General features: G+C 33.0%; 2 protein-coding genes across 2 annotated transcripts; both read left to right on the top strand.

The window, feature by feature from the left end:
• Positions 1-2,847: 2,847 nt before the first annotated feature.
• LOC145619645 (uncharacterized) lies at positions 2,848-7,698 on the top strand. The gene is made up of 6 exons (XM_081674350.1): positions 2,848-2,887; positions 3,078-3,146; positions 5,034-5,086; positions 5,417-5,577; positions 5,666-5,814; positions 7,313-7,698. The coding sequence occupies exons 1-6, from the start codon at positions 2,848-2,850 to the stop codon at positions 7,696-7,698; spliced, it is 858 nt and encodes a 285-aa protein (XP_081530476.1).
• Positions 7,699-11,532: 3,834 nt separating this feature from the next.
• On the top strand, positions 11,533-12,222 carry LOC145619644 (uncharacterized). The gene has a single exon (XM_081674349.1). The coding sequence runs from the start codon at positions 11,533-11,535 to the stop codon at positions 12,220-12,222; it is 690 nt and encodes a 229-aa protein (XP_081530475.1).
• The last annotated feature ends 6,551 nt before the right edge of the window (positions 12,223-18,773 follow it).

The raw sequence follows: 18,773 nt of genomic DNA, 5'->3' as shown, positions 1-18,773 counted from the left end.
AAAAGAACATTTTACTAAGTTTTAGGACGTATTTTATACAAGATGCCCCAAAAAAGGCCTATATGACTTATACTTTGTCCATTTTCTACATTTTTTATCAAATGCACTAATTCTTTATCATAACATGTCAATATTACCTAGGATTTGGTGTCTAAGACTTGAAATCACATCAAAAAAACATTTTACTAAGTTTTAGGGCCTATTTTATCCAAGGATTACCATTACAGAAAAGAGGATCAAACTTGTCCTAATCCTCCCAACTCATGCTTCGATTCATCATCACCACGTCGTGCATCTTCAGAGGTATGACCATCGAATTTAATTCCCTAATTGTGTTCACCGTCTCCCAGAAATTCACATCGACTTGAAGACCCACCACCCCTTCTTTAATGCTGAAAATTTTCATAAGGCGACATGGGTCTTCTGGATCTTGTTCACTGTTTTCCGACGAAAGATTGATTATTGGCGGATTTTGTGGAGGTGGAACTAGGTTGTGGGCTGGGTAACTCGGCCAATTGACTTGTTGCTTGTACCAAGGGCAAAGAGGAGATGTTTGAGTTTGAGTTGAAGCCAGGGGTGGAATTGAAAGCAGGGGTGGCGTTTATGTTGGTGATGGAAGGTGATTGGTCATAAACTTGGTAATTTGGAGGAGTGTGTTGTACATCGTCGCAATTTTCTCCAGTATCGGAGGGGTTTCTATCGATGACAATAAGAGTGGTGTCGAAATCATTAGAGTCGGAACAGGGAAGGACGGTGGAGTTTGCACAATGTTCCTGATCTGAGATGGGGTCATTGTCGGAGTGAGATTGAGATTGAGATTGAGAGGGAATTTGGAGATAGTGGTGGCGGGTTGGGAAAAGGAGTGAACGGCTGTCTGATCGAGAGTGGTTGAGCTCGAGTGATTGGGGTTTCCCGGAGATGGCGGGGTATGGGAGTTGGGTTGCTGGACGAGGGCTGCATTCACGGTGGTGGAGTGCTGGTTCTAGTGTTTATCCTCACCGATCGGCGAGGAGGGCGAACGGGGGGGAATTTGGCTTTGTTCTTCTCCATTTTTAGGTTTTATCAAGGTTTGGTTTTCTGTAACTTGTTTGTTTTGTGAGTTCGAATTTATACTAGGGGAGTTTAAAAGGCTTGAATTGGTGGTAGTAGTAGAAGCAATTGCCATTGTAGGTGCCGTTTCCAGGCTGCCAGGTGGCTGGAAATGTCTGAGCTCAAGCAAATTGAAGAGGAAGGGGAAGCGTGTGTAGAAGGAGAAGAGGGATTTGTTGGATTTGATTTTGTTTTTTCAATGTTAAGGTTATCATTGGGATTTATTATTTTATTAATTAAATCATTGGTAGTGGTTTCATTGGTAGTATCCAGTAAAGAAAAAGAGTTGGTAGTGGAATTTTTAGAAGCAAATTGCTGATTTTCATTCAATTTGCTAGTAGTAGTAGTTGAGATTGATTTGGGCTTACTTTGGTTTTTTTGAATTGGGCTTTGGGGTGTTTTTGCAACAATGGGTTGAACTGATATTCTACTAGATTTAGCAAGCTGATGATTTTTTTTTTTTATTAGAAACCATAGTCCATGGTCCATATTCAGAATTGGTGTGGGGAACCAAGACCCCCAAATTAGGGGAGGTAGAAGAAAAGGCTATGGTTGTGGAATTCATCTCATCTTTTGAGGTTGAAGTAGTAGATTGAATATTTGACTCAACAACTCTTTGAGCACATCTATCTTTAGAGTGTCCAATTTTTCCACAAAGGAAACATAGACATTGAATATTTTCATATTCAATAATTTGCCAACTATTTCCCACCCAAACGTTTGAAATCAAAGGAATAGTAAGATCAATATCTAAGCAAATTCTTGCATACCTTGCTCTAGTAAGGTGGTCAGTTGCAAAATCAACTCTGATTGGTGTTCCTGCTAGTTTAGCAATGTCAAAAAGAGCTTCCTTGTCGTAATACTCAACAGGTAATTCTAGAAACCAAATCCAAACTGACATCCTATCAAAAGTATTCATTGAAGGTCTAAAATTTGGCTTCCATTTAGTAATCATCAAATAATGGTCTAAGATAAACCATGGTCCTCCTAGTAAATCCCTTTCATAATCATCTTGGACAGAGAAACGAAAAAGATAAACATCTTTTCCTAGATCAATAACTTCAAGAGTTCCTTTAGGTCTCCACATGGCTCGAACTTTTTGAGTTATAAAAGATGGTCGAACAGAAATACCTAAACATTTGCCCATTAGGGTTAGTTTTCAAGGTTGCCTATGCTTTTGCAAGGTATCCTTAGGAAAGGATACATCCTTAGCAGGATCTGGTGGACTTAAAACCTCATCCTCCCATTCAGTAGAAGTAACAACAATCTTCCTTGCTTCATCAAACCATTGAGAAGAAGATTGAACTGCTTCTCTAAAAGAGTGCTTTGATTGTATTGATGTGAGTTGTGCATGAACTTTTTCATTAGTAGGGATAGTTTCATTGTTTTCTAACATAGCCGTATCCACTACTATGTTACTATTTGATAGAACTTCTTGCACGTTATCCTAGTGAACCACACTAGTGTTCTCATGAGAATAGAACACTAGTAGTTGGAGCTAGATTACTAGTATCAACCATGTTGATATCAGTAAAAGAAAGAGGTTGTAAGGTCATTGTAGCGAAAAGGAAAAGCAATAGACTAAAAGAAAAGAAAAGAAAGAAACGGAGCTTGTAGAAATTCACGAAGGCTGAAACCTGTAAAGAAAAAACAATTTGAGGAAGAAATTTTTTGGCGGTCAGAGAAGGTCTGTTGATAGCTTGGAAGAGAAAAATTGAACTGCTTGAGTTAGAGATTGATGCTGATGCCCTTTCTAAAATGCTTAAGAACCCTGATGCTTTCTTGGATAATGATCTGGGTAACATTATAAGAGATGTTGCTTCTCTTCTCAATAGGAACTGGACTGTCAACTCTCAAATTATAACCACTTTCCATAAATTTAAGAATATGTTTCAAGATTTCTTTCAATTACGTAGAGCCTCTTCGTATTTTTGCTAACTTTTTGGTACCATGATCTGATACATGTATGTGTATGTTTTTGTTTACAGATGTGATTGAGAGGCTTAACAATCTGAGAGGGAGAGACATGGCTTCAATGTGTTGTGGTCTTCTAAAAGGTAGTCACGCTCATGCATTGTCATTTTCGTGCTTGTTGATGCCTAGAAATCTAACTATCTAACTGGTGTCTTGGATATTCTACATCGAAATTTAACTAAAACTAATGTCTTTGTTACTTTTACTTGCAGTCATGTGTTATGAAGCTTAGATAAGTTTATTCATACTATTGACTTCAGCCCTATACTTCTAGCTTTAATAATTTTTCAATCTAATTATGTTATTAGCATGCACAATTGTATAGAGAACTAATTCAAGAATAAGATGTTTACACATTATTCACAAATAAACGCTACTATAGCTTCTGCCATAAGAATCATGTGTTCTAATTCTTTAGAAGCTTATATGAAACTATTGACACTATCTACTCTAGACCAATTCTCGAATGAATCCAGTCCACTATAATCCACTATGATAACCTGATATGTGCACAAACTTTATTTTTTACCTTTAGTTATTGGATTTTTTTAAATTTAAGCTTCTTTGAAATATTGGTTATAATTAAATACTCATGATGCTAGTTTCTAAATTTTTTATAGTTTGGTTTATATAACCCTTTAATTTGATAATCTGGCCAATTTAAAATTAGAGGTACTATTATTTGTTTTAATCTATCGAATATTAATTTCACAATCTAGTGTTAATCGAAAAATTTAGTCGTCAATTTAGAGATCTTGATTGAATTATTGATTGTAATTAATTATGATTATTGTTTTGATATGTTTGTAATGTTGTTTAGATGGGTGATTAATGGTCTATGTTGCCCAAGGATATCCTTGGTATAATTGCATTGGAATTGGAAATAATTGAGGACTTGGTTTATTTCTCGGGGATATGTCATTCATGGAATCATGCCTTAAATATGGTTAAACTCGAGTGGAGTCGTGCAAATAAACATTTAACTCCTGGGTTGTTACTAGGTGATGATGGTTGTCGGAAAATCTTAAGTATTGGAAGAAATAATAAGTGTTATCAATTAAGTCTCCCGGAGACTTTTGGGGCGCAATGTTGGGGTTCTCCGTATGGTTTTATCTTGATGCTACACCTTAACAAGAAGATCGAGTTATTTAATTCAATCACCAAAGCTCGACTAAACCTCCCATCCCTACATACGTTGCCAATCGATCCAGAAGATGATATTTTTAACGATCAAATATACTCTGATATTTAAAGACGAAAATGGTGTGTACGCAAGCTCATTGTCTTAAAAATGCCTCAAAGTGATGAATTTCTTGTAATGGTGATCCATTGGAGTCATGACAATCTAGCATTCGCTCGCCTTGGAGACCAAACATGGACACCAATACACACATTTTGCGATAGATATCATCAAGTAATTGATGTGTGTTTTTGGGATGGGGTATTACTCATTTTATATCAAGACGGAACACTTGCTTATTGTGATATTACAAAATATGATTTTACCGCCAAGCTTTATTTACCGCTTCCCTGCGATGTTTTTAGATATGTACTTGCGGGGATTGGAGAGATGTATATGGTGGTGATTGATGGTCATTTGCATGTAGTCTTTCCCAATGGTGGGAAATTGCATCCTATGATGGAAAACATTTTCCTATACAAAACAAGGGAAGCCACATTTTCCTGCCTCCTCCTTACCTCCTTTTTACCTTCTTCTCATCTATCCTCATATTCCCACTCCTATTTTATTTTTCTTTTACTTTTCTTGTATGCAACCAAACAAAGAAAAATTAATTTGCAATTGTGCTTTTCTTTGAAAATATATATTCCTTGAAAATTATGTATCATTGAAAATAGTTTACATCAAACCAAGCGGGGTCTAGATACAAAATTTCTTTTCATCTCACCAATTGAGATGTACTAGATGCAAAATAAATCTGAATATTATTGAATTTGTGGATCTTTGACAGATACCCTTCTCAAGATGCTTTTGGAGTTCCGTTTTCCTGTTACCTCCCTACTGGTGAGTATATCTTTTCTGCATTTTGGAGATAATTAATTCCATTACCCTGCTAATGTTGTATGGTCAACATTATGTGTGAAGGTGATGCATTTCACTTAGCCTTGTGTCGCAATATGTGGAATTTGTCATTAGTTGTAGTCAGCGTTAGAGGAGTTCCTTGCGGAATGGATACTTGAATTGTAGGCAACACCCTCTTTGTTGGACCTTTGTGCTGTTCAAATGGTCGGAACTCGGAATGCATAAATGGGTAACTTGTCCTTTTCCTTTAAGAGAATTTACTATCTGTTAATGATATAAACATTTAGCTTTGGTTGGTATTGGTGTCTGCAGACTATGGCTGATGAAGTGCTGTTGCGAGAAGCCCTATTTGATGCAATCATCTTGGTAGATTACCCATTCTTTAATCCAAGATGTGGAATTCTTCTTTGTAGCCATCACTTAAACAGCCTTGCTTCAACATGGTTATTTGTTGTAGGCAATAAGGCTATGAAGTTTGTTTAGTATGAGAGATGCTAGATCCTGTGATTGGAAGTTGTTATTTTGTTATCTCTACTATATGTAACTAGATTTTGGCTGCAGGCATAAAGGTGACCAAACTAAAGTCGTCTCATACATGAAAGCTTTCTCAAAATCTCTCATACACTCTCAGTTATTAAAGTGGGTCTCAACACAAATTGTTATGGCAGAGGATGTGAACAATAATATTTCAACTCCAACAGCTTTTATGGGTGAGTGATTCCAGCATGGCCGTCTTAATTGTATTTTCCCCCTTTATTATTTGCCGTAAAGTGTTAATGTTGCCCTTGATGTTTTGATGACAACACAAGTCAAATAAGTGGACTAATGTATTTTGTGAGTCTTGTGGTTTGTTTATAAGTTACAGGAATCACTCAAGGCAAAGGAACATTAGGAGCTAAAAATAAAAGAGATCAGCTGAAGAGTTCCTGTGAAGGAACTAAAGCTTCGGAGCAAAAGCTAAGGAAAGAAGACTCGGAGCAGAGACTTCTTAGAGAAAAATAAAGTCTGAAATATTTTCTATTTTAGGTTTTATGTAAGTGAAAATTAATTAGGATTAATGCTTAGCGGAATGCGTTTGAAAAAGATAAGTATTATTAACTTGCTAAAAAATAGGATAGTTTGTTTGGAAAAATATCTTTTCTGATTTTATCTTTTAAAGTTGATTTTTTATTTTCAGAAAAATATCTTTGAAAAACTAACTCCTTAAGCTTGCGCAACTGACTGTTGATTCAGTCTTCTCTACTTACGAATACATTGCTTCCTTAAGGCTTAACATGCCCTGGTTTTTAGGACACGATTGAAAGATTTGGAAGTGGTGGAGAGTAGTGGCGTTGATATGCAGCAGTGGTGGTGTAAGTGGTGGAAAGTGTGGCGTTTTCACCAAGCAATGTTTTCCTATAAATATCGAAGTTATTTTCTGGATAACTTAACCTTGCTCAATTACTTTTATCTTTCTTTCTTGTTTACAAAAGAGTCAAGAGTCGCATTCCACTTAAGTGTTTTTCTTAATTACTTTCACTAGAGTTTTATAATTGAGTTGTATTTTGGGAATTGGGAGTTTGAGTGAACTCTAAGAGAATTTAGAAGAGAAAGAAAGAGAAGAGAATAGAGAAGAGAAGAGTGGCAAGTAGTGGGACTTGTTGCTGGGAACTTCAAGTTCATAGAGGAACTTGAAGACTGATTCTTTAGCTTGTAATAGGTTGTTTGCCTTGTTATAGTGGAAAATCTTTCCTAAAATCCCAAGTGGCCGTAGTTTTTCCTCTTGTTAGGGCCAAGAGGTTTTCCACGTAAAATCTCTTTGTGTTTACTTTAAGTTCCTGTAGCTTATTTTTATCAATTCTGCAAAAAGTTAGCTCAATTCTCACAAACTACAATTCACCCCCCCTCTTGTAGTATTCTTCTAAAGTAACAGTTAAGTACTTCTCTTCGATCTTCTACTACTGTGATGATAATGTTGAACTTGTTATTAAGGGCTTAATTTTATCTTAGATAGCTTGTTAATCTTTTTACATACTCCTTCCGTCCAAAAATTTATACAGGAAATAATGGGTAGATCAAGAGTTTACATTAAAAAGGTGTAATTTGATTATGGGGACATCTCATATTGGAAGATGTTAATAGCGGTACAAGAGTGGCTTAAATAGAGCTATTAGTTAATGCTGCTCTTGAATATGTGATTATTTAATTTTGGACTTTTCCTTGTTTCAGAATGGCTCGTACAACTTACTAGCCAAACTTCAAAGGGCTTCTTCAATGACGAGTTCTCAATGCTTATTGAAAAAGCTATGAATTACATATCTGAGATGAAAACTGCACTTCCATGCTTGGCTCTAGATGGTAATAAAAATTTCTGCATTGACCAAAATGTTGGAAAAAATGGAGGTGCTGATGAGGATTTTGTGATGATCGATTCTACAGAGGGTGCTAAAACTTGCTGCAATACCACCTTGACAGCCAATGACGAATGCAGAAAGCGTAAAGGAGAAAAGAATGGTGGCATACGAGTGAAACTTCTTAAATACCAATTGCATGACAGTCCAATCAAGAGTTTCTCACCTTTCCAGAATGAAGTTAATTTGATCAGAAGGAGCTAGCCAAATAAATTTCTAATGCCAAATGACGAAGCATAAATTTTGTTCCAACAATCAAACGGTTATGGTTGTTGATTGTGTAACTCCGACTGCTTGCAGGTGTAGTCTTGTAATGTAGAAGAGTCAGAAATCTGCCAGAGGCAGGAAAAATTGTATCGAGCAAAAATTATGTATCAGCCTTTAACCGTAATTTTCTAAGAAAGGAAAATTTGAGTTATGTCATTGTAAGCACATTATGTACATTATAGCCAAAATGCAAATAAAAAAACTCAAGGTTAATCGAGAATGATTTAAAATTGTTTCAAGCAAAAAAAAAAAGAATGATTTTAAATTGTTTCAAAAAAAATAATAATAATTTTAAATTATTTATTATCATGTGAGACAATTTCACAATATGAATGACTAAAAGACTAAAATTTAATTATCTAAATAACTTATACTACATCTGTTAAATACTTCTTTCATTTCTTTTTAGTTGTTACACTTTCCTATTTTGAAAATTGTTAATTAGTTGCAACACTTTTCATTTTTGGGTATTATTTGTGACATATAAAATATTCTATATTTACAACAAACACTTCGTATTTAACCGAGATAGTACTAATTGTTTTCCCTTAGCATACATACGATAAGTCAATAATACAAAGTAATTAAGTAAATCCCGTGCATTAGCATAAATGCATGGTTACATTCAAGTATTCTAAATTTGTACTCGTAAGCTATTTTTTAAGGCAAGTAAAAGCCAACTATAACTTTGTATTGTAAACGTAAAATTATCTACTTATAAGAGTATGCCCATTGGATGACCAAAACTTTGGTCATGAAGAGAGAGAATCTTAAAATAGTATTAAGTAAGAGTATGCCCATTGGATGACCAAAACTTTGGTCATGAAGAGAGAGAATCTTAAAATAGTATTAAAGTAATGGAAATAAATAAAAAATGGTGTATTTGGCTGATGACCCGGGCTTCACCATGACCAAAACATGATTTTTGGGCAAAGCATGGGAGAAGGCCACATGGAATTGCATGTCCCAAATTACTTTGCAAAAGACAAAAAAGCTATAATTTCCATGAAGAAAAGGCACTGCATCTTTTTTTACTCATGCAATCCAATGGTTAGCATGCATCAATTGTAGATACATCTAACGGTCCAAAACCATTGTTATTAATAACGTTATAATTCTTATAACGGTAATAATTTTTAAAAGGGCTTTTTGTCAAAAACTACCTAATAAAACCAACATTTTGTGAAAAACTACCTATTAAAAAAAATATTGTAATGAACTACCTAATAAAGGTAAAATGATGGCAAAAACTACCTAAGAAAAGGTAAAATGTTGTAAAATACTATCTATGCCGAATTTTCACCATTGATCGACCTCAAAACACTCCAAAACCACCGCTTTCATTCCCAAAACTAAGACAACTTGCTTGAAATCGTCTCCACCACGTCTAAAGCACCTTCCAACCCCAAAACCACCACCTCTAACCCTAAAAACCACCATCCCGAAGCACTAATCTATCCTCACCAACTCAAAATATCCTCCAACCACCCCGAAAATAACGTTACCACCTTGAAAACCAACCCTAACAGTGGTTTTGGGGGTATTCTAAGGTGGATCAACATCCTAAAATTAAGTCAACAGTGGAATTTCGGTCAAAGGTAGTATATTACAACATTTTATCTTTTATTAGGTAGTTTCTTTCAACATTTTTTTTATTAGGTAGTTTCTCATAAAATTTAGGCTTAATTAGGTAGTTTCTCACAAAATGTCCTTTTTAAAATACAAAGTTTAATAAAAAAAAATTGTTCCAACTACTATATTTTTTTTTCCCTATAAAATTAGTCTAATATTGAAGTATTTTCATACAATTATTCATCTCTCTAAATTACACACTTTCAAATTGAAACATCTTCTTATCTACTAAACTCAAAAATACGATATTGGATATGGATAAATCCAATAGAAAAAAAATCGCTCCAAATCAAAAAATCCTTCTCGACAACTAAATAATCCGAATAATCAACCTTCATTTTCTAATAGTCAAATTGATCTTAATGCTCAACTACAACCAAGCTCTCAATTTTTCCACAATTTCCAAATTATGGAATGTATAATATGAATTTTGCAAGTTCAGTGTCCAACACAAAAGTCCCTTTACGACCACCACAAAATCCATATACCTCTCATTCTCATAATGTTTTTTCATCTAAAGGAAATGTATCTGTTCAGAATTATCAATTTGCTGAACATGAAACAACATTTCCTATGTCACAACACTTTTCGATGGGTGAAGGCGAAGGTGCATTTTCAAATTTTAATTGGGCTTATAGATCTACCGCTGCTTCAGATGATGAAAATGACGACGAGGTTGAAGAAATTGAGGAAAATAATGAAGGTGACGATACAGGAGGTGGAAGAAATTTTTGGTCACACCCCGAAGATGAGGTTCTTGTAAGAGCTTGGCTTGAGGTTAGTAAAACCAAAAAAACTAATACTAACCAAAAAGGGGCTGAATTTTGGGGAAAAATTGAGCAAATGTTTAATAATGTTAGACAGTATAGAGAGAGGTGTTTTGAACAAGGTATTGATGGCATTACGAAGGGTGATTTATTAAGAGTGAGGGGTTTGGAGCAGCTTAGATGTCGTTGGAGAAGGTTGAATGCCAATTGCTCAAAATTTGCTGGTGCTTACGCACACGCTGAGGAAAGAAGAGGGAGTGGGCAATCAGACGATGATGTTATTAAGGTAGCCCGTAAAATTTACAGAGACGACAAATCAAAAAATAATACCAGTACAGTATTTCAAGACAAGCATGCTTGGGATATTTTAAAAAACGAAGAAGCATGGGCCAAAAATGAAAATTTTGTTAAGACGTGTAAGCAGAAGACTTCAACCCAATCAAATGTCTCTAAGAGATCAAGGATCAATGAAGCTGGTAACTATTCATCTTCAACAAACCCAGAAACACCAACCAGCGGTGACATAGGTTGTTCCGGCTTCCCCTATAGTGCTGACTCCAACAAAAGTAAAGGTAAGAGCAAAGTGATGAATGTTCCTTCTGAGTCATTTCAACAATGGTTGGATACTCTTCAACACATGAACCTAGCTAGACAAACTGAAGCTGAGGTCAAAATGGAAAAGATTAAGTATCGTAGAGAAAAAGAAGTTGGACTAGCACAACTAGAAAAGGATAGGGAAGCACGAAAGCAGCGAAAAATCAATCTCGAATTGTTCAAGATACTTGAAGCAAAACCATACTTATCAGAGGCAGATCAAGAAAGAAGGAACAATTTAGTGAAAATATTATTTCCTTGAAGTTAATAATTTAGTTTTCACTTAATGTCGTAGGGTTAGGTAATGAGTGTTTAAGCTGTAGTTTTAACTTTTTAATGAATGGTTATTATGTATGATCTTTTCATTTTTAATTAATGTATTGTCATTGTATCGTTCATGAATAACTACATTTAAAAGTACTAGATGGCAAAATTTTATGGACACTATACACTTGTGACAAATGTAGAAGCTTTGTCATATGATGTGATTTCTCACTGTCATAAATGAATTGACTCTTCAATAAAAGCAATACAGTAATGATATTGATGAGATATAACACTGATCACATAAGCCAATTGCAATTTTTCAGAGTGATGAGATGTAACCCTGATGAAGTGTGTATGAAATTTCTCAGAATAAGTGTCAACCATTATTGTTAAATTACTAACATTGCTGATCAATTATTATTCTATATATTGGTGTACATATCAACTTCACTACACCAAAGCCTACAAGCCATTTCTTACCTCTTACAACAAATAATTTTTCTCTGTAAACATGTCCAATGAAAGTACTAACTCTTCTAACTCATCCTCTAATTCTTCCAATTCATCTACCAATCACAACCTCCAAAATTCTTCGGATGATGAATCTGACCATCGTTATGAGAGACGTAGACAAGCGAATCGTTTGGTTGATAGAATGATGGATGAATTAATAATGTCCAACCCAATTGAATTCTTCCAAATGATTCATCAAGTTCCGAGGGCGCCAAGGACCTTGGTCGAAAGGGATCGTGAAGATGGACATAACTGTTTATGGAATGACTACTTTTCTGACCAGCCGGTCTACCCTCCAAATTTGTTCCATCGTAAATTTCGCATGAGAAAGCATGTCTTTCTTCGTATAATGCAAACTTTAGAAGAACGTCATCAGTTCTTTCAACAAAGACCAGATGCTACTGGTAGATTAGGTGCAACAGCTTTGCAGAAATGTACTGCCGCTATTAGATTGCTAGCATACAGTGGTGCAGCTCATTCTGTTGATGACTACCTACGTATTAGTGCTTCTCTGGCGAGAGACTGTTTGCAACATTTTGTTGAAGGAGTTGTCTCTTACTTTAGTGATGAATACTTAAGAAGACCCAACGAAGAGGATTTGGTCAGATTGCTACGAGATGGGGAGCGCCGAGGTTTTCCAGGGATAATGGGATCCATTGATTGCATGCACTGGCGATGGAAGAATTGACCTCTTAGATTGAAGGGCATGTTTTCTGGAAGAGCTAATAAGCCCACTTTGATTTTGGAAGCAGTGGCCTCACAAGACCTTTGGATTTGGCATGCTTTCTTCGGGACCCCAGGAAGGCGTAATGATATAAATGTTCTAGACAGATCTCCATTATTTAATGATGTTTTTGAAGGTCGAGCACCTCCTGTTCAGTATGTTGTTAATGGCCACCAATACAATATGGGGTATTATCTCACCGATGGCATTTACCCTTTATGGGCAACATTCATTCCCACAATATCTCTCCCCCAAAATGAAAAAGAGGGTCTTTTTTCCAAAAAGCAAGAGAGTAGGCGAAAGGACGTGGAACGTGCTTTTGGAGTACTACAAGCTCGTTTTGCAATAGTTCGTTATCCTGCTCTAGCTCGGGATGTTAGTATGTTGGGAAAAATTATGATAGCTTGCATTATCATGCATAACATGATCGTTGAAGATGAGTGAGATACGTATTCAACATATTATGATCCAAATGAATATGATCAAGCTGCTCCTTCGTCTTCACGTAGGAGAAACATGGAGGAATCTTTTCAATTCAGCTACAGTCGTGACCGACCAACAAGTTTAAGGACTTACATGTCTAATAGAGCTCGTGTTCGTGATGAACTTATGCATACGACCCTCAAGCCAGATTTAGTAGAGCATTTATGGAGTAAGTATGGGGGTTATAGGCAGTAATGGATGTATTATCGTTAGTTTAAGAGTTTTTTCCTTTGATTAAGTATGCTTAGTTTTTATTATAAATAATATTTTGGTTAGACAATGTATTATGGTTTTTTTTTGTAATATAATAATGTATTTTGTTGTCTTTTATATGTATGTATGTTTTTTCAATTTTCATGCTTAGAAAATGTGTTCTTGTATTATTACGTATTATAATTATTATGTATTGAGGTTTTAATTTAAGTTTTTCTTAATTGCTTATTAATAATTATATCACAAAGTATAATCTATAATATAATTGTAGAGTTTTTTTTGCCAACTTTCACTCACAATACTCCAATCCTTGAATGGAGTAATTCTATGCATTCTCTTTTTTTAATTTTTTTTTTAATGACTAACTCTTTAACTTCCATAACAATAACTTCCATTTTTCCAAAAAAAAAATAAAAAAAAAAATAAAAAAAAAATCTAAAACTACCAATTAATTTTTTTTTTCTTTTAAATATACATAAATGCTCCAAACTCCCTGAGTTCTCATGCATTTTTTTTATATTATTATTTTTTTTAAATTAAAAAAAAACAACTACCCATTCCACAAAAATATCAATAAATACCATCCTGTTATATAATATATGTATTAGTGGATGCCCATTATATCCCTAGGATTATTCAGGAATATTCTAGATACTATTATTCCCCAAAACCCTAGTTATATCTCATGTATAAATATATGTATACTCCCACATATTATTGAATAAGAATATCGATCTATTTTCTCTCCTACTTTCTTCTCTTTCTCTTATTTTTATAACACGTTATCAGCACCATCGCTAAGGAAAATCAATCATAATTGGTTGAGTAAAGGGAGACAGAAAACCAATACTATGCCGATTAACTCGACGAAAATATGAGGGAAATCAGTCATCCAAAAATATGAGGGAAATCAATCATCATCGAGGTTAGTCTTTTGTATTTATTGGATTAATTAGTATGAAATTTATCATGAATTCATCACTATTTTTGTGTTACGATTGAACAATATTTCGATTTTATAAACATGTACTCTTTCGATTAATGCAAAGTATATATATATATATATATATATATATATATATATATATATATATATATATATATATATATATATATATATATATTTATATATCGGTATACGACACTGATTATATTTGTTGTATGGAGTTTGATAGATGCTTCAATTAAAGGTGCTGCAAAATGCCAACTGCCCAATACTAAGAATTACGGAGTATTACTTTATTCTCTATGATTCCATGATTATTATGTTTATTTGTATGCTATTGATTTAGGATTATCATTGCTACCTTATTATAATGAATTATGGCTTATTATATAAGCATTATTGGATGATGGTGGATTTATTGAATTGGTGGAAGTTTTTTTTACGTCTCGTATTATTTTATTTTTTCTCTGATAAACTTTGGTAAATAATAAATAAATTGTGTCATGATCATTGTCAATCTTTCGTACAACTACTACACACATAGCAAGTATCTCTGGTAAGCCTATTAGTAGATAGTTACATGAACTCATTTTGGAGGTTGCTTTGTTAAATTATGATAGGATGTTAAAGTTGTGCTTTTCTTCTACTCGTAGTAATGAGACACGACGCAGCTTGAAACATTCATATGATGATTGATATTATTATTTGTGTACTATTATTTCAACTTGATGTTAGTGGTATCTGTTGCCTAGTTGAGTATATATGGACTATTGATGTAGAGTATCCATCATTATGCCTTTTTATAGATTCAATGATATTCTAAGGAGCATTAGTTTTGAAGATTTAAAATAAGTACGGAGTATAATTTTTGGTTTTCAATCTTATATATAATTATATATATATATATATATATATATATTCCATTCAATCTTACTAGTAATAAAGAGTTAAAGTATTATACTAGTACAGACCAAGTTGTCTGATCTATAATGAGAGGATTGCAAGTGAAACTTGTATTTCACTAGAAGCATGACGTTAGATTAGGACTAATTTATTTTGTTCAATTGTAAGTATGTGTTTAAAATCATATTATATGTGTTATTTTTGTTTGATCAATAATTACAAGTCAAAACTATATTTATTGAAGTAAAACAACGGTAAACTATTATCCTCATAATTATTTACATATGATAATTCTTGTACAGTCAACTATAGTAAGCATTCTTATCTCCTAGCATACTTATCACTTTAAGTTGTTTTATTTGTAATATCTTTAGCTTGGTTACGTTGTTCTCTCTGTAAAGTCTACTAAAGCATATATGCCAATCTTCTATTCCACTAGAACTAAACATTGAATTTGTCAGAAGTATGTATATATTATTTTTGTTACAGATTTTACTTTGGGTCTATCTTGATTGAATCAAGTGATTGTACCATGCTCATACAGTTCTTGGTTGAAGATTGTTTCATAGTGAAATAGTCAAGTTATGTAGTGAAGTATCAAATAGTACTATAATATAATAATATTGAAAAGAGTTATGATTAGAAATAATGAATTTTTTCATTTATATCGATTTAAAATTCCCCAAACTTTATAAAGAAATATATATATATACTTGTATGTAGTCTGATCGTATTTTGAATTTAAATGTGTATATGAGGGTAATCTTTTATTTTATGTGAAAATAATTGATTTTGGGATTATGAGCAATAGTGGTAATAATGACAATGTTTACTATATGATATCATATTCCTTAATAAATGTAGATGGATAATAGATAGATTTGTGATTTATTTCAATTGCATATGAAAAATATGCGAATGTATTTTGAATGATTGATGTGTCATTTATATATTAAATAATTATACCATATGGACCTGAAGTTCCTTAAATATTTATGAAGGGCCAGAAAGCCCCAGGAATAATATGAAAACTTATAAATGACCAATAAATTTCTAATTGTTTCTAATGTATGTTGCTTGGATAATCCACCGTTTACATAATTAATGTGTTCCTATATACACAATGTCATGTGAAAATATAAAGAATTTATATAGTTTATATATTATTGTCTTTTGTTTGGATATCCAAGATACCAAATTCTAGCTGAATATTGATAAATAACTAGATATATTCATTCCCAGAAGTGAATGAGATTTTGCATACTTAATAGAGATTAGCATGCTTGCATGATGTTCTTTTGATTGTATATAATTCTTCATGGAAAAGTTCATAAGATAGAATTGCAAACATGAATAGATATTATCTTTATGAGCAAGAGATTGAACATGCATGACATTGTGAGCAACTCACTTGATAAATATGTTTATGCCCATACTTATCAGATATTCCAATTTAAAATGAATGCAAGAGGAACATTTGACTTGATACATGACATTGCCAAAAATAAATTCTGGCTTAAAAGACGCAATATAATTAATTAAAGGTTGTTGGACGATTAATATTATGCCCCCATATGCAAGGATTAGGGGGAGATATTATTCATTCCGTTAATTTAGGTAACCCTTGCACAAAAACACTAAAATGCTTTGATGGTCAGTTTGATACATACATTAACTTACATATCAACATTTATTTGATAGAGGTGGCCACACGATAATTAAATCTTTAGTATGATACCATCCTGGAGATATATATGAACAATTGTACTGTCATTGACTATATACTAGTTGTAAAGGCTCCTATTAAAATTTATGTCCCAGAAAGGACAATATCAGTTGTTAATCAACCAAGGAGACGCCTGAAGCGTGGTAGATTAATGGATACCTATAGATAATATGAATTTTCGAAAAAAAAAGAAAGGAGCAACTGTTGACAATGACAAATTTGATGATGAAGTGATAAACTTTATTAGATCACTAGAAGCATCATGTTTAGTAAAATTAAATTTTACCATATTTATACAAAAGACTCCAGAAGAGTAGGAAATGTCCAACAAAATTAGCATGTATCAAGATTATACTTAATGCTCCAGCAGAGTGTAATTAAGTTATTATTATCGATCATGTATTAGTTGGTTGTCTTGCCAAGTGAATAAAGATATGCATATTATTGTTCTTATATCACATTATATTCATGGCCATGCATAAAATACATTTAATAAGGTGATCACAGAATTGGAAAACTGACCATATATAGTTTAAATAAAAAGTGATTGAATGTGAAAATTAAATAGGCCATCTGGGTTCAATAAATACTCGTTATGAGAACCTGAAGTTTCATTTGATATGAAAGAAATTATGTGCTGACGCTCTCTCAATGTTAGATATATGAAATGAATTGAATGGCAAGACATAACATTGAGATTGAGATACATTTAAATTGTGAATTTAATAGTTTATTTTGACGAAAAAAATTTCAAGAGATTGTATATATATAAATATATATATATAAGTTTCTAACAACTTTGTATGGGCATATGTAATGGGTGGCCAGAAGTTCACCAGGATAGTTTATGTTTTGTACAGTTTCAGGTGAGTAGAAGCTCACCGTATTAGGTGACTGAAAGAGCACACTAAGGCTACTTGTATATTAAATTTTTGAGTAACTAATATCTCATTATTAAAGTCTTTTGATGATCAGAAGATCACTGTCTAGTGAATTATATACAAGTGACTTATACTTATATAACAATCTCTTGATTATTGGGGCTATTATCAGTCAGCACAAGAATAAAGATAAGAAATGACGAATAACTGCACAATATACTCTCCCCCAATGGATAATATTCTCCAGAAGAGATAAATTTTATTATATATAATCTTCCCAATAAAATGAATTATTTTGCAAATTTATGTACTAAGTTGGTCAAGAATTTTAATGCCCCTATATATGAGTTATTTTACCAACTTAGGGGGAGAAGGGTTAGCATAAGTTGGCAAAATCAAAAACTTGATGATCCCTGTAATGTAAGTTTGAAAAGTTATATGCCAACTATTGTCTACATATTATCAAGATATGTTGCACATTTATGATTTGATTTGTATTTAGTTATGACTCATGTTGCATAACGTTGAAGATACATTTTGGTCATATTAATTATGTGTATACATTGAGATAAAATCTTGCCAATTATACTTGAATCACTACACCTGAAGTGTAGGTTGTATGATCGGTTCCAAAATAAAGATAAGTCTAATATATATGATATATGGCAAGATAGTGCAGTTAACACTAATAGTGTAATAGTATATAAATACTCTAGTGTATGAAATACCCTAAAAGTGGTATAGATATCTGAATTATTACAATAGATGGCCTATGATGTAAGAAAGTTATGATGGTACCAATAAGAAATGTATTCAGATATCATTGCAAAATAGCATGTAAATTAAATTGTATCTTGAGGAATTATATGATACCGGTATATGATGGAACCGATACATAATATGCATATGCAAAATGAATGGACTTGTGAATAAGGGATCAGAAATATATGTCCATTTTGATGTCGACATGAAACTAAGATAATAAATCAAAAGTTTATCATGGACTAGTAGTCCAATTTGAAAATGGATTTCTGAAATCCACATTGTACAGTGTTTACATTTTGAGTCCTTTATGTTTGAGTTTTATATTTATGCATTACTCATTGTATGTATAGGATGTAGTTTGATGCATTACTCATCACATATGTATTTTGTTCATGATTTTATCATAAATTCTACATCTTATATTGCATGCCTTAGTTATATACAACAATTGTGTTATATGTGAATGTTTGTGGTATGACGAGTTTATAATTATGATGAAGGCTTACAAGAAGAAATTTATATATATTTCGATGGGCTTATAATTAATTGTGATGAAATTTTATACGATGACGATTCAATAGCATGTTATGAATCATGC

The sequence above is a fragment of the Chenopodium album genome, chromosome 27 (genome assembly GCF_948465745.1).
Source record: "Chenopodium album chromosome 27, dcCheAlbu1.1, whole genome shotgun sequence".
NCBI classification, from domain to species: Eukaryota; Viridiplantae; Streptophyta; class Magnoliopsida; order Caryophyllales; family Amaranthaceae; genus Chenopodium; species Chenopodium album.
The sequence above is the reverse complement of the archived record's forward strand: the minus strand, read 5'-3'. Positions and strand labels throughout refer to the sequence as shown.